The sequence below is a fragment of the Phalaenopsis equestris genome, unplaced genomic scaffold (genome assembly GCF_001263595.1).
Source record: "Phalaenopsis equestris unplaced genomic scaffold, ASM126359v1 Scaffold201818, whole genome shotgun sequence".
NCBI lineage: Eukaryota > Viridiplantae > Streptophyta > Magnoliopsida > Asparagales > Orchidaceae > Phalaenopsis > Phalaenopsis equestris.
Window position 1 is genome coordinate 3356 of NW_018221559.1, and position 17368 is coordinate 20723.

The 17368-nt window shown below is 33.8% G+C and overlaps 1 protein-coding gene across 1 annotated transcript; it reads left to right on the forward strand.

Moving 5' to 3' along the window:
* Positions 1–7388: 7388 nt before the first annotated feature.
* Positions 7389–8200, forward strand: LOC110036039 (oxygen-independent coproporphyrinogen-III oxidase-like protein sll1917; the record flags this gene model as incomplete). The annotated part of the gene is given in 1 exon segment (XM_020740385.1): positions 7389–8200. A coding segment is annotated over 1 exon segment (812 nt), but the record flags the coding sequence as incomplete, so codon positions are not given.
* Between the last annotated feature and the right edge of the window lie 9168 nt (positions 8201–17368).

Genomic DNA, 17368 nt, shown 5'->3' on the forward strand with positions numbered 1-17368 from the left:
TTGTCTCTAGTAGATGAAGGTTTAGAAACAAACCACATGCAATTTGGTTGAGTCTAGACAAAGATATTAGGGTTTTAGTGTGAACTGTTCTTGGGCTAGGTTATTTTGGGACGATAACAGGGAGTCGTCCAACCGTGCATTTATTTAATCAACGGAGGAGATCGAGCCGGACGAGTCTTTGGAGCGAAAACGTGGATCGTGTGGCAGCAAAGGTGAATGGTGACGTGGAATGGCAGAGCACCACGTGTGAACTTGGAGCTATCGTAGGATGAGGTGGTTCCGCGTGGATAAGTATAAAAATATGAATTTTTTAAATTTATTCTAATTCTTGAACTTCAAAAATCCATATTTTTTTCATGTAGAAAAATTATAAAAATAAAAGAAAAATACCCTCTTGCTTAGTGAATAGAGGAAATTAATGTGGAACAAAAATGAAAACTATTTAACTTATGTTTTATTTTTAATTGATTAAATACTCTATATAATGTTTTAATTTTAATTAGATAAATAAAAATCACCATAACTTCAAATTTTAGGGGTTGATTCCTCATGTTAATAGGGATGTTCTCTGATTTGTCCAAGGTTAGGAACATATCTATCTTTGAAACCCTAATTTTCAAGCATAGTTGCCTATTTTTGCTTAAAATAATTTTATAAGCTAAAATATAAATCCACAAAAAAATATAGGACCAATTTTTTTAGGTTTTTTGCAGTCAGAGGAGCTTAGGAAAAATATTGTGATGATTTGAATAATTGTGTATTTTTGTTATTGATTAAATATTTTTACCTTGTATTAATTTGTTTAAATTAAATATAAATTAAAAATAGAAAAAATCAACTCCACATTGTTCATAAAAATTATTTCAAGTCGTTGTAAAAATTTCAAATTTATTTAAGTTGATTTGGCCATTAAAGTGGATTTTGTAAGTAAAAATAGTATTTTTGCATAAAATAAATTATATTAAATCAAATAAGCTTAGAAAAATTATGAAAAATAGTTTTTTGAGTTTCTTATGATTAGGGGCATTTAATAAAAATAAAAGTTTTTTTTTCTGTAAAAATATTTTATTTTTAAAGTGTATTTTGAATTAAAAATTATTAAAATAATCAAAATCTTCAAAAATAAAAAAAATAGTTCAAAATGTGTGAAATTGTTCCCTGATTATTGGAACCACTTAAGATATTTTTCCTGATTTTTATAAATTTAAAATAAATTTCTAAAGGCCTAAAATGTATTTTCCTTATTTTTCCATTAAAATAATTACAATAAATTAAATATATATCATAAAAATATAAAAGTTGTTCCTCTAAGTTTCTTGAACTTATAGGGGTTTAATAAAAATTTAAAATTGATTTTTGAAGATTAAAACATATTTTTGTATTTAAATAAACATTAAAAATGACCTTTAAATAATTATAATAATTACAATATTATTCAAAAAATCATGAAATTTTTGTCTAAGTATTCTTCTGATCTAGGAAAACCTTCAATAATTTTCCCATAAATTAAAATTTTAATTAATTAAATAAATTAACATTGAAAAATCTTATTTTTGGGTTAAATAATTATTTTAAATTAAATCAAATTTTGAAAAATCATACTTTCCTCCCTGATATTTTAATTAACCCATTGATAGGATACTCAAATACTTTCAAGGCCCTTTGAATTTTTCTTGAAGAACTATAAGATGAAGAGCCTCAAGGGCAGGATAGTAATTTTATGCTTTGATGTCTTAATCAAAATTTAGGATTAACCATTCAGGATGAAAAATTTTGATCCTTAATAAATATATTGGGTGATTGAAATGCAATGGGTTAAGGGCAGAAACTCACTTACTACCTTTTCATAATATATATAAAATCATAATTTCCGTAATCATCATGACTTTGAAGTCAATTAAGATCAAATGATTCTTAAATGATGGGCTTATGCTAGAAAGATGATAATTTACTTATCTTAAGCCTAAAATTGATGATGATGTGATCTTTCAGTAAGAACATATGTCACATAAACCCAAAATTTTAACAACCATCAATTTCCCCCATCATGGTTGTTAACGGCTTGGTAGTGACCTAGGCTCGATGTCTAAACTCATTTGATTGGATTTAGAAGATAACACAATTGATGATTAGCACCTTTTAAGCACTCCAAGCCCATTTGTGATGAGCACCAAATCTTTAATGACTTGAGCTTGCTTTAGTGAAATTCATCCACATAATCTTTAAAGTGAAATATCAATTGATTAATGGAGTTTCTTATTCTTGGGATAATTGAAATGTCAGGTTTCGCTGGGTAACACGGTAGTCACACTCTAACCCTGGATGATTAATGAAACAATATGATGAACTTCTAAATGAACTCGAAATAATTCAAGAGATCATCGAAGTAGTTCAGTGTCATTCCCCGAACACTTCTAAATGAAACAATATGATGAACTTGCATGTTAAACAATGATGTCAGCCTGCATGTCAAAACCAAAACTGTTAGGATAGCCGCACAACCAAAACCAAAATTTAAAAATTAAACAAGATAAAATTCACTGCTACAACATTCAAAATATAAGACAACTCAAAATTTAATCACAAACATCACAAAACAAAAATTACAACTAAATTAAGATGTCTCTATCGGATAATCGGGAACCTCTCGGAGAAGGTAACCTACGGTTGCTAACGAGACTTTCTGCGGACTAAATGAAAGTATGAAACTCATTAAGTTGAGCTTATAAATTCATTTGGACTAAGTGAATCTGAAAGAAAATAGTGGTGCCGGAACGAGGAAACTGTAGGATCCTAACCGATGTCACTCTTATCAACCTTAACATCCCCATAACATTTAAAATAATCATAACCTTAGGAAACACTTGATTTGACATCATAACTTGAAACATTAGAAAACTTAAACTTGCTACGACGAGGAGCTTGGAGCTAACATTGTGGGCAACGCAGTCATCCTCAACAGCGAAACATGTCTACATTAGCTAAACCATTCCTTAGAATTAAACAACAATCCATAGAACTTTGAAGTTGTTTGCTTATGCAACATAAATCCTCAACTTATCTTTAGGCCTTTGTATGGTTCTGTTATACAATATAGTCCCTAACTTGTCTTAGGATTCTGAGGTTGTCGTTCATTATAACCTAAATTCTCACATCTTCCAGGTTATTTGTGTGATCGTTTCACATGAATGTAAGCCCTAACTAATAAAATTGGCAAGATGAAACATTCAGCAGTTCTATTCTCTCAAAACTGAAGCCGAATAGTAGGATAGTTTGGGAAGTCATCGGGGTTCTTCTTAGGATCTATGACATCCCCTAGTTTTTCTTCCTTTGGATTAAAAAATATAATGTTCCAAATTTGAGTCATTCCCTTTCACACATCTCTGTCCGATCTCTTTGAAAAGTCTTATCCCCTTAAAATTCTTGAAGACAATATCCTATGATTTTTATCGAGAGTTTTCTTAGGTGACTTCGGTTATCTAAGATGCAAGTAACTATAGGAACTTGCCCTTATAGGAAGCTTTTCCAAACCTAGCTTAATATAAAACCTAGTTAATTTTTCATATTAAATAGGGGAATTTGTCGGCTTATAATAAAATAGTTTCGCAGGCCAAACATATGTCATATATTTATTAGTTTGTTTGATCGAGTCTCACCATTAAGTCATGTGTCCATCTTTTAAGAGGGACACATAGCTTAAGGTGTGGTGCTCTTTCATTTAAATTATAAAAAATATGGGATCGATTTGATTTCATATTTTTCTAAACATATATAAATTAAATGTCCCTCCGAAGCGGTCGACATGATTTCCATTCCGGCGACCGACACCTTCCATAGGCCCCCCCTAAAATTGTGCTGGCTGACTTAGAACTACACAATAACACAATGTTGATAGAAAACCACAGGGTCGCTTCCAAACTATTGATCACTTTGTCACAGAAAGAGTTGACCACTTTTTCACAAAAAAAAACTACATTGAGAATAGAAACCCTAAACTCCTTTCAAACAAAAAACTTTTGTTTACAGTGATTCTGTGAATCATTATGAGGACAAATAGTTACCAAGCCAGAAATCGCCAACCACAAAAAAAAAAAAAAAAAAAAAAAAAAAACCACAAAAACCCCTAAACGACTGTCGACAAGTCAAATGCTCGAAACCACAACCCAAATTAACGATAGACAAGGAGATGTGACTTACCAGAGGAAAGGGGCAGTCAGCATAGTTGTTGAGAGTGAGAGAGAGAGGAGAAACCAAAGTTGCAATATTAGCCATTAGGGAGAGACGCGACTTGCGAGAAAAAAAGAAGCAAAGAGAGGGAAAATTATTACATCAAGACTCTGCATGTAAAGCTGCTTGCGGAGTCCAATCTCGTATTGACACGTGGAAGGTCGGCTCACCTACATAAAAAATGAAAAAAAATAAAAACGCGACCCAGCCCGACCGATGCGTTACAGAGCCTAAGCAAAAACAATTTAGGAATATTCCTTCGTGTTATTCTGAATAACACATGAATAACACATGAATAACACATCAAATAACACATGAATAACGCATAAAATATTCAGAATAATGCAAGAGAATATTCTTAAACCCTTAATAACACATTAAATAACTATAAATTATTAATAAATATAAATTATGACATCTAAATAAATTGTTTTTGTTCTATAACACACTAACAACAAACTAATACAGACTAATAACACATAATAACACACTAATAACACATAATAAAACAATTATGCAATCCCTAACCCATAGTGTAAGACGTGGGGAATATTCTCTGCGTGTTATATCACAGGTTATAACGCCGCTCCACGTATTATAAAACTGCCCTATAACACTCCCCTAGCCCGTGGTATAACACGCATGAAATATTCCCCACGTGTTATACTACGGGCTAGGGAGTGTAAAATTATGCTATTATGTGTGTTATTATGTGTTATTGAGTGGAAGAAGTTTCCTATACCATCAATAACACATCAATAATACATGAATAACACGAAAAATATTCAGAATAACGCGGGAGAATATTTTTATGCGATGAAATATTTCTATATCACATCGGTCGAGTCAGTTCGCTCGTTTTCATTACTTTTTTATTTCTTATGTCGGTAGACCGACCTTCCACGTGTCAGCTCAGCTCAAGATTGAACTCCGCATATAGCTATGCATGCAGAGTCCTGATCTAATAAATTTTTCGAAGAGAGAGCTAGAGAGGAAACGAGAGAAAGTTGAGCTTCGAGCGACGCTGAGGAAGTTAACCAACGAATATATTTATTATATATGATTTTCATGAAATGCGATCCACCGTCCAATCCTTATATTGTGGATTAGTTTTTTACTTTAATTCGATCCCATTCTAATTTGAGTCCGAATCGAATAAATTTGATTTTTTTTTTATTTGACTCGTACCTCAAAATTGGAGCCAATTTCGTTCTAAGCTAAATTTCGATTCAATGAGCAATTTACATTCTTCAAACCAATTTCACAACCAAACCGATGAGCTCAAAGCAACAAACAAATAGATTGAAGTCCAATGAAGGTAAATGTCACTTGGGTGGCGAATGCTTGAAGCATATGACGAGAAATCACATATTTTTCACTTTGTTGTAACCAAAGGATGGTGAAAAGATTTTAATAAGATACATTAATAAGGCAACTATCATTGGAGTTAGCACTATAAATTTTTTCTCCCACACCATCTAAAGGTCTTAATAGTTAAGCGGTTGAAGCATGATCTAATAAGAATTAGTCAATTGTGTTATAATACATATGCTATTTATTTATTTTTTAGTTTATTATTAAATAAAATAAAATAATGAAGTTTACCTTAATGATCATAAATACAAAAATATAAATTTGTGTGAATTAATTGATTAGTTGCTAATATCCTAAATTGTTTAAATGCCAATTATGATAATCCATAGCTATGACTTAGATAAATTTCTCATGCAAACATGCATACTTCATCTAAATTATATATCTAAACGTGAGTAATCAATAGGTTACTCAATCTAAATTATTTAAGGACTTCTATGTGCTAATATCAATTAACTAAAAAAGTTATACACATCTTTTAGACCTATGTACTAGGTGACTACTTCTAAGCCAAAGAATTGTTCAATATGAACTTATTTAGACTTATAGATCCCATTATTTTATGAGCAAATAAATATGGGTATATCATAGTTGATGATTACTCTCGATTTAATTGAGAAATATTCATAGCTAGCAAAAATGATGCAATCACTAAATTGACAAAACTTGTAAAGTGAATTTTAAAGGATTGAAGACTATCCATTATGACTATTAAGAGTGATAATGGAGGAAATTTTAAAATAAATTTTATATCTTTCTAATGAAGTTAGAATTAAATATAATTTTTCCATGCCTAGGACACTACAATAGAATGAGGTTGTCAAAAGAAAATAAAATACTATTTGTTATAGCTAAAAAAAAATGATTAGTGAATTTTAAATGTAAAAAAAAATTGTAATTGAAGCAATAAATATAGCAACTTATGTAATAAATAAAATAAACATTAGACCAATCATTAAGAAAATAACATATGAAATCTTAAAGAGAAAAGAAATATGAAAAAGTGCCTAACAAAGCTTGATAATTAATGTATATTTCTTGATGACTCAAATTGGAATAAGATCTATAGAACTTTTAACAAAAAGTGCTTGATTATAAAAGGCTTAATACATGTGACTTTTAATAAGAAACAACATGTACTTTCTAGAATGAAAGATTAGAATGATGAGGAGATTAAAAAAAAATATAAAAAAAATTAACTTTACATTAGTTAGAAGTCTCAAAAGAAGATCCAACTACACTTATCTACATGGGTGGACCTGCCCCCGAAAAAAATATATATTTTATTATGCATTTTTAATTATATCTCTTTTATTAGTTTGGTTTGCCCCCCTATTATTTTTGTTTGTCCCGCCATTCCTCCAATTTGCCTCGACCGACTCACCACGAGAAGAAAAAGCATGAACGGTCTCAACACAAGAAGATAAAACACGTAGGCGAATAAACCAATTTCATTTTTTATATATTAAGTTTGTCTCCTCTAAAAAAAGAAAAAAGGCTAGTTTTGCTCTTATTTTTCTAAGAAGTGCATGTGTTCTAGCTTCAAGATATCCTATATAACTCATTATAGGGAATCAATCACAATGTGATATAATTAAAAGTACAAATAGAGAGAAAGTAGATGACTCTGTATTTTTATCATAGATAGAGCCCATATTTATAAATGAATTCATAAATAAGGAATTAAATTTATTTTCAATAAGTGTAATGTACAAATCAATTGATTTTTTTTTTTTAAATCATCTAATATAAATTTGACTAACTACAACTTCTACTGCAGACTACAGATGCCTCGCGCAACGGCTCTCCAATTCCTCTCTACTCCCTTTTCACTCCCTTTCAAATCCAAACCACATCTCATTTCCCTGCTTCCGCTGGAGCCTTCCTCCAACCCACGCCCACCAGTTCTTTGTCGAAATTCCTCAACCAGTTCCCCCCACACCATCGCTCCCCAACCGCCTCCCTCCTCCATCTATCTCCACCTTCCTTTCTGCCGCCGGCGCTGCCACTACTGCGACTTCCCCATCATCGCCCTCGGTACCTCCTCCCGCAACTTGGACGACGATCCCCGCATCTCCTCCTACATCCGCCTCCTCCTTCGCGAGATTCGCGCCACCAAACCCTATTCCTCCCATCATCCACCAATCAAAACCATCTTTTTTGGCGGCGGCACGCCGTCCCTCGTCTCTCCTCGGCTAATCGCTTCCGTGCTCGATGCAATCCGCACGAAATTTGGCGAGTTCGCGGCTGACGTCGAGGTGTCCATTGAGATGGATCCGGGAACGTTTGATGAGGCAAGGTTGGAGGAGATGGTGGGGGTGGTAGGGGTGACGAGAGTCTCGCTTGGTGTGCAGGCTTTTCAGGAGGAGTTGCTGCGGGAATGCGGGAGGGCGCATGGGCGGAGAGAGGTGGATGAGGCGATTGAATTGGTTGGCGGTTGTTGTGGGCTTAGGAGCTGGAGTTTGGATCTTATATCGTCGCTCCCGAGGCAGACTGAAGAGATGTGGGAGGAAAGTTTGCGTCTTGCTGTGTCTGCTGGGCCGCAGCATGTTTCGGTTTATGATTTGCAGGTGGAACAGGGGACCAAGTTTGCGCAGCTGTAAGTGAATTTACTTATAATTTTTTTGGAAAATTTATATACATATCATTCAATTCTTATGTATTTGCATGTCTAACACCTAAGCCTCAATTTTCTCAAACATGCCACCTTTTCTATGCATGAAAAGGTGTATTTTTTCACTTTTTGAAAGTTAAAATTGGCTCTATGCATGAAAGGTGTATTTTTTCACTTTTTGAAAGTTAAAATTGGTTTTTGGATATGATGTGGAAGATTTGGATGGGATAAATGTAAAATGTAAAGTTAGATGTTAGATATGTGATTACATAAGAATTGGGCGGTGTGTGTCTAGATGCCCAAAATTTATTGAGCTATTAGGTTTGGAATAGGGTACGTTAGGTCTTTATTTTGATTATTCATAGTTTTTCTGATAAAGTTGTTTGATTGGATTAGATATTTTGAAAAGATCCTATATAATTTATGAACTCATACAATCCTGAAAAGACCTTAAGGAAGTAGTGAGAAGAAGTAGAGGGATTGGTTTTTGGATATGATGTGGAAGATTTGGATGGGATAAATGTAAAATGTAAAGTTAGATGTTAGATATGTGATTACATAAGAATTGTGCGGTGTGTGTCTAGATGCCCAAAATTTATTGAGCTATTAGGTTTGGAATAGGGTACGTTAGGTCTTTATTTTGATTATTCATAGTTTTTCTGATAAAGTTGTTTGATTGGATTAGATATGTTGAAATCCTGTATAATTTATGAACTCATACAATCCTGAAGAGACCTTAAGGAAGTAGTGAGAAGAAGTAGAGGGATTTTCAGAGAGAGAGATAATCAAAGAGTATTTTTCAGGGTTTAGAATTGATAGGCATATCTCCCATTTTCTCTTTTTTATTTTATTTATATGTTATGAAGCCTATGTACCTGCGCAAGAGTTTAAAGAATAAATCATAAAACTAGGTTATAGGCTATATAGGACAGAGCTTGAGCAAAGCAGACTTGTCGATAAGACTGCTAGTATGGATTGTCATGCTGTTAATAAATGATAATATATATGCTGATAGACTAAAATTCTTTTTTTTCTGTCTCAAAGAATTGCCCGTCGAGCTCGGTAGTGTAGTCAGGTAGTTGTTGATGAGTTTGGTGGGAAGGTCCAACTAGCTCATGTGACTTAGGAATAAGAACTAGGGTAATATGAGCTAACTCGACTGTAAAAAATCACTTGAAGATTAAAGCTAGAAAACTCGTTCTTAGGAACTAGCAAAAATGCTGACATACTTCGGAGGTACTCACATGATCCTTCTGGGTAGCAATGAACTCTATATCGTGTCACTTGCAAAGGTATGTTTAATGGGTATGATTGATCTGGTTAGTGCCAAACCATTGAATGCATGATTGCTGGGCTTGTTCCATTAAGCTCATGAGACCCATTTAGTATTTAGGCTTTCCTATTGCTTAAAGGAACTTATTTTTGAATATACATTTAGTTTATCGATTCTTCTAGCTTTTTGTTAGGATATTATGAGAAGAGTGAGAGAATGAAAACATAAGAGAACTTAGAGGGATGAGATGATCGAATTTGGTATTCTGCCCTATCAGATTTTTCCAAAGCCATATCTACTCGTATTCAATCAAAATGATACTTTCCACCACTAATAAGCTTTCGGGCTCTACCTTGAAGAGTAGTCCTGACAGTTTACCATTGAGCTCGGACTTTCTCTCCTATGGGTCTCGGAAGCTATGCCTATAGGGAGTAGTCGTGAGTACTCTCTAGTAAATATGGACCGTTCCTCATTCAAGTGTCTTTGCTTTCCAGGCGATAGAGGTAACTTATTTTGTGAATATGACTAATAGGTGTTTCATAAGAATTTTTCCTTACCAAGTTACCAAGGAGGAATGCACATGCTGCTGTAAGAGACATAACATATTTCAATCATCACGAGATATGTACTCCTAAGAGTGGTGGAGTAGAATGTGAAAAGTACGAAACTTCCCTGTTATGGAGGGTGTACTAATATTGGTTTTATTTTTTATTTTTGGATTGCTAAAGAATAACTATTAAATCATTTATAACAAGTAGTTTGGGGACTCTTCGTTGCATTCGTCGATACACCATCACCTTTTCATAAGAAAAAAGGATAACATTAGTAAGGACATAATTAATTTGGGTGATTATAAGAAGAATTTTTTGTGTGAAATCTCTATGTGATATTTAAGATGCATGTCAGTCCTTGCATAGCTTTGCAAGTCGAAGGCTTTGTTCTTGTTGTGTTTCTTCCCTTTATTCTCGAGATTTCATCGTTACTTCGATCCTGCTTCGATGGGACAGATTTCAAAGAAGAAATGGTTGTCCCAGAAGAGCAGTTGAAAGCGATTGTTCATCAAAGACTAAAGAGAGGGAGGTGTTCTAAGTGTTCACACGATTCGAAAGGAAAGAATGGCGATGCAAAGTTCAAAGCTCGTTGAAGCGAAAGGGCTGTCAGACAGTCTCTCAGGGAGTGCTGCGACCAAAATGTGGTATTGGTAGCTGATCAATAAAAAATGGCCCCAGAAGAATGTCAATGCCTCCAGTCTTGGATCCTATTTCCGGTGAACCAGTTGTTGTAGTTCTAAAATTTGGCGTTGGATCACGAGTCTCTGATTCTCTAAATGACTGGTAGGGTTCCAATATAATCACGCTCCTCGGAGTTGAGTCCTTGTAACTTTTGCGTTGGTTTCTTTCACCTATTTTGTTTTTTTTGTGGTTTTATGCTTTTGATGTTCTATTTATTCTTTTGTAGAGAAATTTGTTGATCAACAATTGGTGTCTGCGACTATTCTCAATAACTCCGTTATGTAAGATGTTGAAATAGTAGAAGATCGAGCTATGAAGGCAGTGGGGAAAACTCAAAAGGATCTAGTCGAACTCACTTTTGATGGTAATATTGGGTATTCCTCTGTTTATGTAAACACCTTATATTTCTTGATTGTTGTCCTATGTTTTCAGGTTGATGAGTTATCGTGGAACTAAATGAGGATAGGGATAAAATCATGGACACATAATTCGTTGTCTTTGAAGGGTTATTCTTAGAGGAGGAACCAGCGACCACCGAGAATATGTCATTGGTGTAAGGAGCTAGAAACATCTTGTTGGCTTTCTCTGATGTTAATCTCCTAAATTACATAAATCAGTTGAGGGAAGAGTTGGTTTCAACTTGCCAGGATTTGGAGAAGACTATTAGAACCTCGTGCGTGATCTAGAGGAATTTGTAGAAGTTCGAGACGAGCTATTGATCATAAAAGATATGATGATGCATCTTGAATACATGTCGCTCAATGTATTAAGTCACGTCATGTTCTTGGAAGACGACTTGCAGAAGGCTAATGATCATGATCTTTCTTCGGAGAATAAATTGGCAAAATATTATACAAAGATCTAGGAGAACCGTAGAGAGTTAGAAGAAATAAAATCAAAGTTGATGCTTCTTTGTTAGTGAGTTTAATGACCCAAATTTGGAGAGTTTATTGCAAGAGGTCTATTGGTCATGAAAATACTTATATAGTCTGGGAAGATTGGTTTGAATGATATAAAGAATTAGGATTTTGGTCTATTTTATGAAAAACCGTGATTGTATTTTTGTTTAAGTTTCCTGCATTGCAACATTTGATGCATAATTTTTTTGAAATTTCTTCTTTTTTTCTGAAAGATAGCCCGTATAATCTTCGATGCTGAGGTATGGACAGAACTTAGGAGATTTTGGAACATATTTTTCATTTTTTCCCTCTCATTTTTATAAGGGTTTAAACGACTTGAATTCTTCATTCTTTTTCAATTTCTTCTTTGCTTTAGCATATTTGAGTTGTGCCCTAGCATTCTTGATCTTCTTGCAATTTTTCTCTTTGCAACCATAGCAAACTTAGGAGATTTAGGCTGGATGGGGATATGGTCGGCACCGCTATGGAGAACAGTAGCAAAATTTTTCTTGCTTCGTACATGTCTGAGGATATTTGATAACTAAGGAAAAGCTCTCGCCAAAGTACAGAGAGATTGTATCTTCTATGATTCCTACATTTTTTGGCTACCTTGCGAGGATGAGGCTCCGAGCATGGTACTCCCATACGAGATGTGTTGTTACCAAGATCAAGTTTCGTCTTGGCCTTTGTTTCCTATATGCGAAGAACTAGTAGTTGTCTTAAATTTCTTCAGATTACTTTCTACACAAATTCAACCAAACTCGATAGCCTCGGTTATTTTGTATTTTAGACACCAAAATTATGCTGGTCATTAAACGTTTTTTACAATTCGCCGCGACCTAAGACGTTCAAGGATTGTTTTCTCCCTTGAAGTTGATAATGCTGAATTTATATAACAAGGTTTTCTATAGGAAGAAGTTCTGTTTTGTTTGTTGCAAAAGTGCTTGAATGATTCCCACAACCCCTCGACCATTTATTGGGTGTTGGGTGCCGACAATCATGGAGCTTACTCCCGAGGAACAACGGAGTTACACCTTATTAAACGGCGAGAAACTCGATGTTGATTTCTTCAATACATGAAGACAACTTTGTCAAGTGCATGCTAATCTTACTCACATGAAGTTATTTTCTGAACCTGCAGACACTTTTCTACTACCGTTTAGGCCTCCAATTTCTGCAGGCGTCTCCTTGGTGCCATCTTGAAAATCTTGTGTTGGAAGGCCACCAAATCCCCTCCTCATAGCTAGGGCTGTAAACAAGCCGAGCTTAAGTGAGCCCGGGCTTGACTTGTGTTCGACTTGTTCGAAATTGCTCCTGTTTGAAGTCAACTTGTGTTTGAAATTGGCTTGTTAAAATTAATTGAAAAAATAGATGTAGTGTGTTGGATTCAAACCTGTAGCAACTCTGTGCAATAGAAGATACATAACCACATAACCGCACGAGTTAGTATGATTTAAACTTAGATATAAATATATATAATATATTATAATATAAATAATATAAATAATATATATAATTTCGTTATTTAGAGCTAAAATGAGTTGAACGCAAGCAGATAAAAGGTTTCATGTTCGGCTCAATTATAATTTAAACTTAAAAAATTTGTTCATGTTCGCTCGTTTACTTAACGAAAGAGCAGAACATGAACTACATAACGGGTCAAACATGAGTTGTTCGTGAACAACGAGCTTTTTTCACAAACCTACTCACAACTAGAATTTGGATTAGTGTAGGTGTGGATTGTGATCAAGTCATAAAAGCTTGAATTAATATTCAAATCCGCGATTTTGTTATACATATTTGAGATTTTACTTCCCAGATTTGTGATTCTGCTTCTTGGATCTCCAATTTGAGTGAAAACCTCAGATGCTTGAGACCACTTTGTCTTTCTAGTGAAAATCTCCGATTATGCTTGATAGATCTGCTTCCCAAATCTCTGATTCCAGGACCCCATTATTGGAAATCTCCAACTCTCCAATTTGCATTTGAGATTGAAAAAATCAATCGTCAATGCCTCTCATGGATTCCACTGGAAAGAGAAAATCAAATGATGCGGTCTCAATTATGACTTCCTCTAGAAAGAGAAAGTAGCGATTGCCGATCTGAGATCATTATCTATCACCGACACAGTTTCTGCTAGAGTGAGAATATGTCTATTGCTAACGTAGGATTTTTGTTAGTGAGAAACTGCCTATGGTTGACATAGGTTTTACTCCCGGAAGGGAAACTGTCTGTCACCAACACATGATTTTATTCCTCAATTTGTGCTTTACGTTCTTAAAATTCAATGTAATTACTGTCTATCAATAAACTTCCTCGTGACATGAATTTTATTACTAAATTCTACATTAGTTTGTGTGAATTTCAGTTGTTGGATCCAAGGAAGATGATTGACAATGCTGATATGTATCACGGACTCTATCTGCTCGCTAAATGACAATCAAATCACGCACAATTCTTTCAGTCAAGCCTTGTACCTGAGTATATTTCTCATGAGAGTCAAATTACGTTATGATATTTTCGTCTTAGGCATCATAACTTCTATTATATTGAAAAATTATATCCCCATTTATTTATTAATAAAAAGCCTAGTTTATATCATTCTGAAACTTGTCAACTTACTAAACATTCTCATGGGTCATAGTGATATTTGAGGGTCCTCAAAAATAAGAAAATACAAATAGGGCTAGGTGATTTGTCATCCTCATTGATGACCACATCTTAATCACTTGAATCTTTCTCGTGAAGGAAAAATCCTAAACTGTCAACATATTTAAAACCTTACCCAACATGATTCTCATTCAATTTTAGATCAAAATTTAAATTTTTAAAACTGATAATGCAAAAGACTACTACAACTTCGCTCTCAGCCTTTTTCTGTCGAGAAATAACATCATTCACTTAAACTTTTGTGTTGACACACTCTAGCAAAATAATGTGGTTGAGAGAAAACAAACATATCCTTAAAGTTATATGATCAATTATATTCACTAATAATCTACCCAAACACTTCTGAGTTGATGCAAATCTCACATCCATCATCTCATAAATAGGATGCTCAACAGAATGCTAAACTTTAACAAACCTCTTAACACCATCATAAAATCATACCCACTAATTCAATCTATCACCTCTAACCTACCATTGTAATTTTTGGTTGCATCATCTTTTTTCATCTACATCAATCTAATCAGACAAAACGTGATCACAGATCAATCAAATGCATTTTTGTGGGCTACTTTTCAAAAAAAAAAAAGAGGTATAAATACTACTCTCCAATAATACAAAAACTTTACAGCTCTATAGATATCACCTTCTTTGAAAAGCAATAGTATTATCTCAAATTTAACATTTAGGGAGGGAGTTGGAGAGAATATCAGATTTAGGATAACATTCTGTAACCTCGAACTCACCTCCCTTATATCTTTGATGAACCCACTCTTGGTCTTACTATCACAAATTAACTTGAAAATGAATTATTACTCCATTAAATCCTCTCACAACTCCTACCATGAACTAAGTATTCCGTGTGTACACCAGACAAAAAAATCCAGTAAGCATGTAAGGGATAATATGCAAAGTCAAGAATGCAAATCATCAAAACCAGCTCAACACACTCTAAATATTCATACAAAGGTTGGATCAACATATTATAAATACAGAGAGAGAATGGGCACAAGAATGTACAAAATACATGTTAAAAGAATTTGTGACATTGAAAATTATCATCTTACAATTTTTTTGTTTAGAAAATGGATAGTGTGGGTCACAAGTTAAATCCAAGAGGTTTTTTTTATTCTTGTTTTGAAACATGCTGTGGAAGAAGAGATTCTTGCCCTTGAAAAGAATGTACATGGGTTATACCAACTCTGCTTTATGGGAAAATGACTGTAGGGTTCAAATGGACATTCACTATTAAATACAAAGCAGATGAGAGTATAGAAAGGTTCAATGCTAGAATTATAGCAAAAAGGTTCACCGAGTCTATGGGATCGACTACTAAGAGACATTTGCATCAGTGGCGAAAATCAACAAAATAAAAGTATTAATGTCATTCGCTATAAATCAAGATTAGCTTTTACATCAGTTAAATGTTAAAAAATATTTTTTTAAATGAGAATCTTGATGAAGAGCTGTATATAGAGATACATTCAAGATTAAAAAAATAACACAAAAAATCAGTTGGTGTGCAAACTAAAAAAACCATTGTATGGGTTGAAACAATCTCTCAGGAGCATGGTTTGAAAGATTCATCAAGACCATTCATGCCAAGGGGTACTATCAGTGTTGGGTTGATCACATTTTGTTTGTGAAATCAAATTAAGAAGGTATGATGACCATACTTATTGTATATGTGGATGATATTATTCTTATAGGCAATGACGTGGGGGAACTTGAAAGAATCAAAAGAATAATGACTTATGCTTTTGAGATCAAAGATCTTGGGACTTTAAGCATTTCTTAGGAGTAGTAGTTAGATCAAAAGAAGACATTATCATATCTCAGAAAAAATATATCCTTGACCTATTGAAGTAGACAAAAAATTTCGGAGTGTAAAACAACATATACTTCGATGGATCCAAATGGACGAGCATCAAAAGGAGATGATAGCAACCTGGTTGAAAAGGAGGTATCAAAGACTTGTCAGGAAACTTATTTATCATACAAGACTTGATATTGCTTTTTCTACGGGTATAGTGAGCCAACATGTGACTGATCCAAATGAAGACCATTTAGAAGCGGTCTTTAGAAATTTGAGGTATCATTTAAGGATTACTGTATGACATGAATCGATATTCAAGAATTTTGAGAATAGTGCACTTAGATCTACGCTAATGCTAGTTGGGTAGGAGAACTACTGATAGAAGATATATCATGGGTTACTATGCACTTGTAAGGAGTAACTTTGTTACTTTGAGAAGTACAACAACAACAACTACTACAAAACCTTTATCCCACTAAGTGAGGTCTGCTACATGAATCCTTTTTCTCTATTGTGTTCTATTTAGTGTCATATTTTCATATAATTCTAATAAATTATGATCATTCTTTATATAATATGCCCCAGTCATCCTAGGTTCACCTCTGCCTTTCTTAACATAGGTCGAATCTAAAACATCTACTCTTCTTATCAAATCATCAAATGATCGACATTTAATATGACCAAACCATCTAAGACGACTCTCTCTAATTTTGTCTGTCACTGGAGTTACTTTGAGAAGTAAAAGAAACAAAATTTTGTGGCAAGAAACACTGCAAAATCTGAATATCATGCTCTATCCCTCAGAATTTGTGAAAGGATATGGCTAAAGAAACTATTAGTGGAACTTCATATGGAGAACCAAAAACACTATTAAGATGTTCGGTGATAGTCAATCATTCATCAATATTTCAAAGAATCTGGTACACTGTAATTAAACCTAACATATAGAGATTGATTAAAGCTAAGCTATATCGCAACTCAATATCAGATTGCTGATATTCTTATCAAGACTCACTCTCGGCATCACTTTAGTGACATAATCAACAAGTTTGGGATGTATGACATATATAACCTAAATTAAGGGGGAATGTTCATATGTATATCCAATTTAGGAAACTGCGTTCAGTTATTACGTTTGAGGGGGAGATATTGTTATTCCTTAATTATCCATTATTGTGTTTTTATTTATTTCTTTTTTTACCATGATTTGATTTTCCTTCAATTGAATAAGCGTTAGGCCGAGTTGTATATATATATATAATTTGC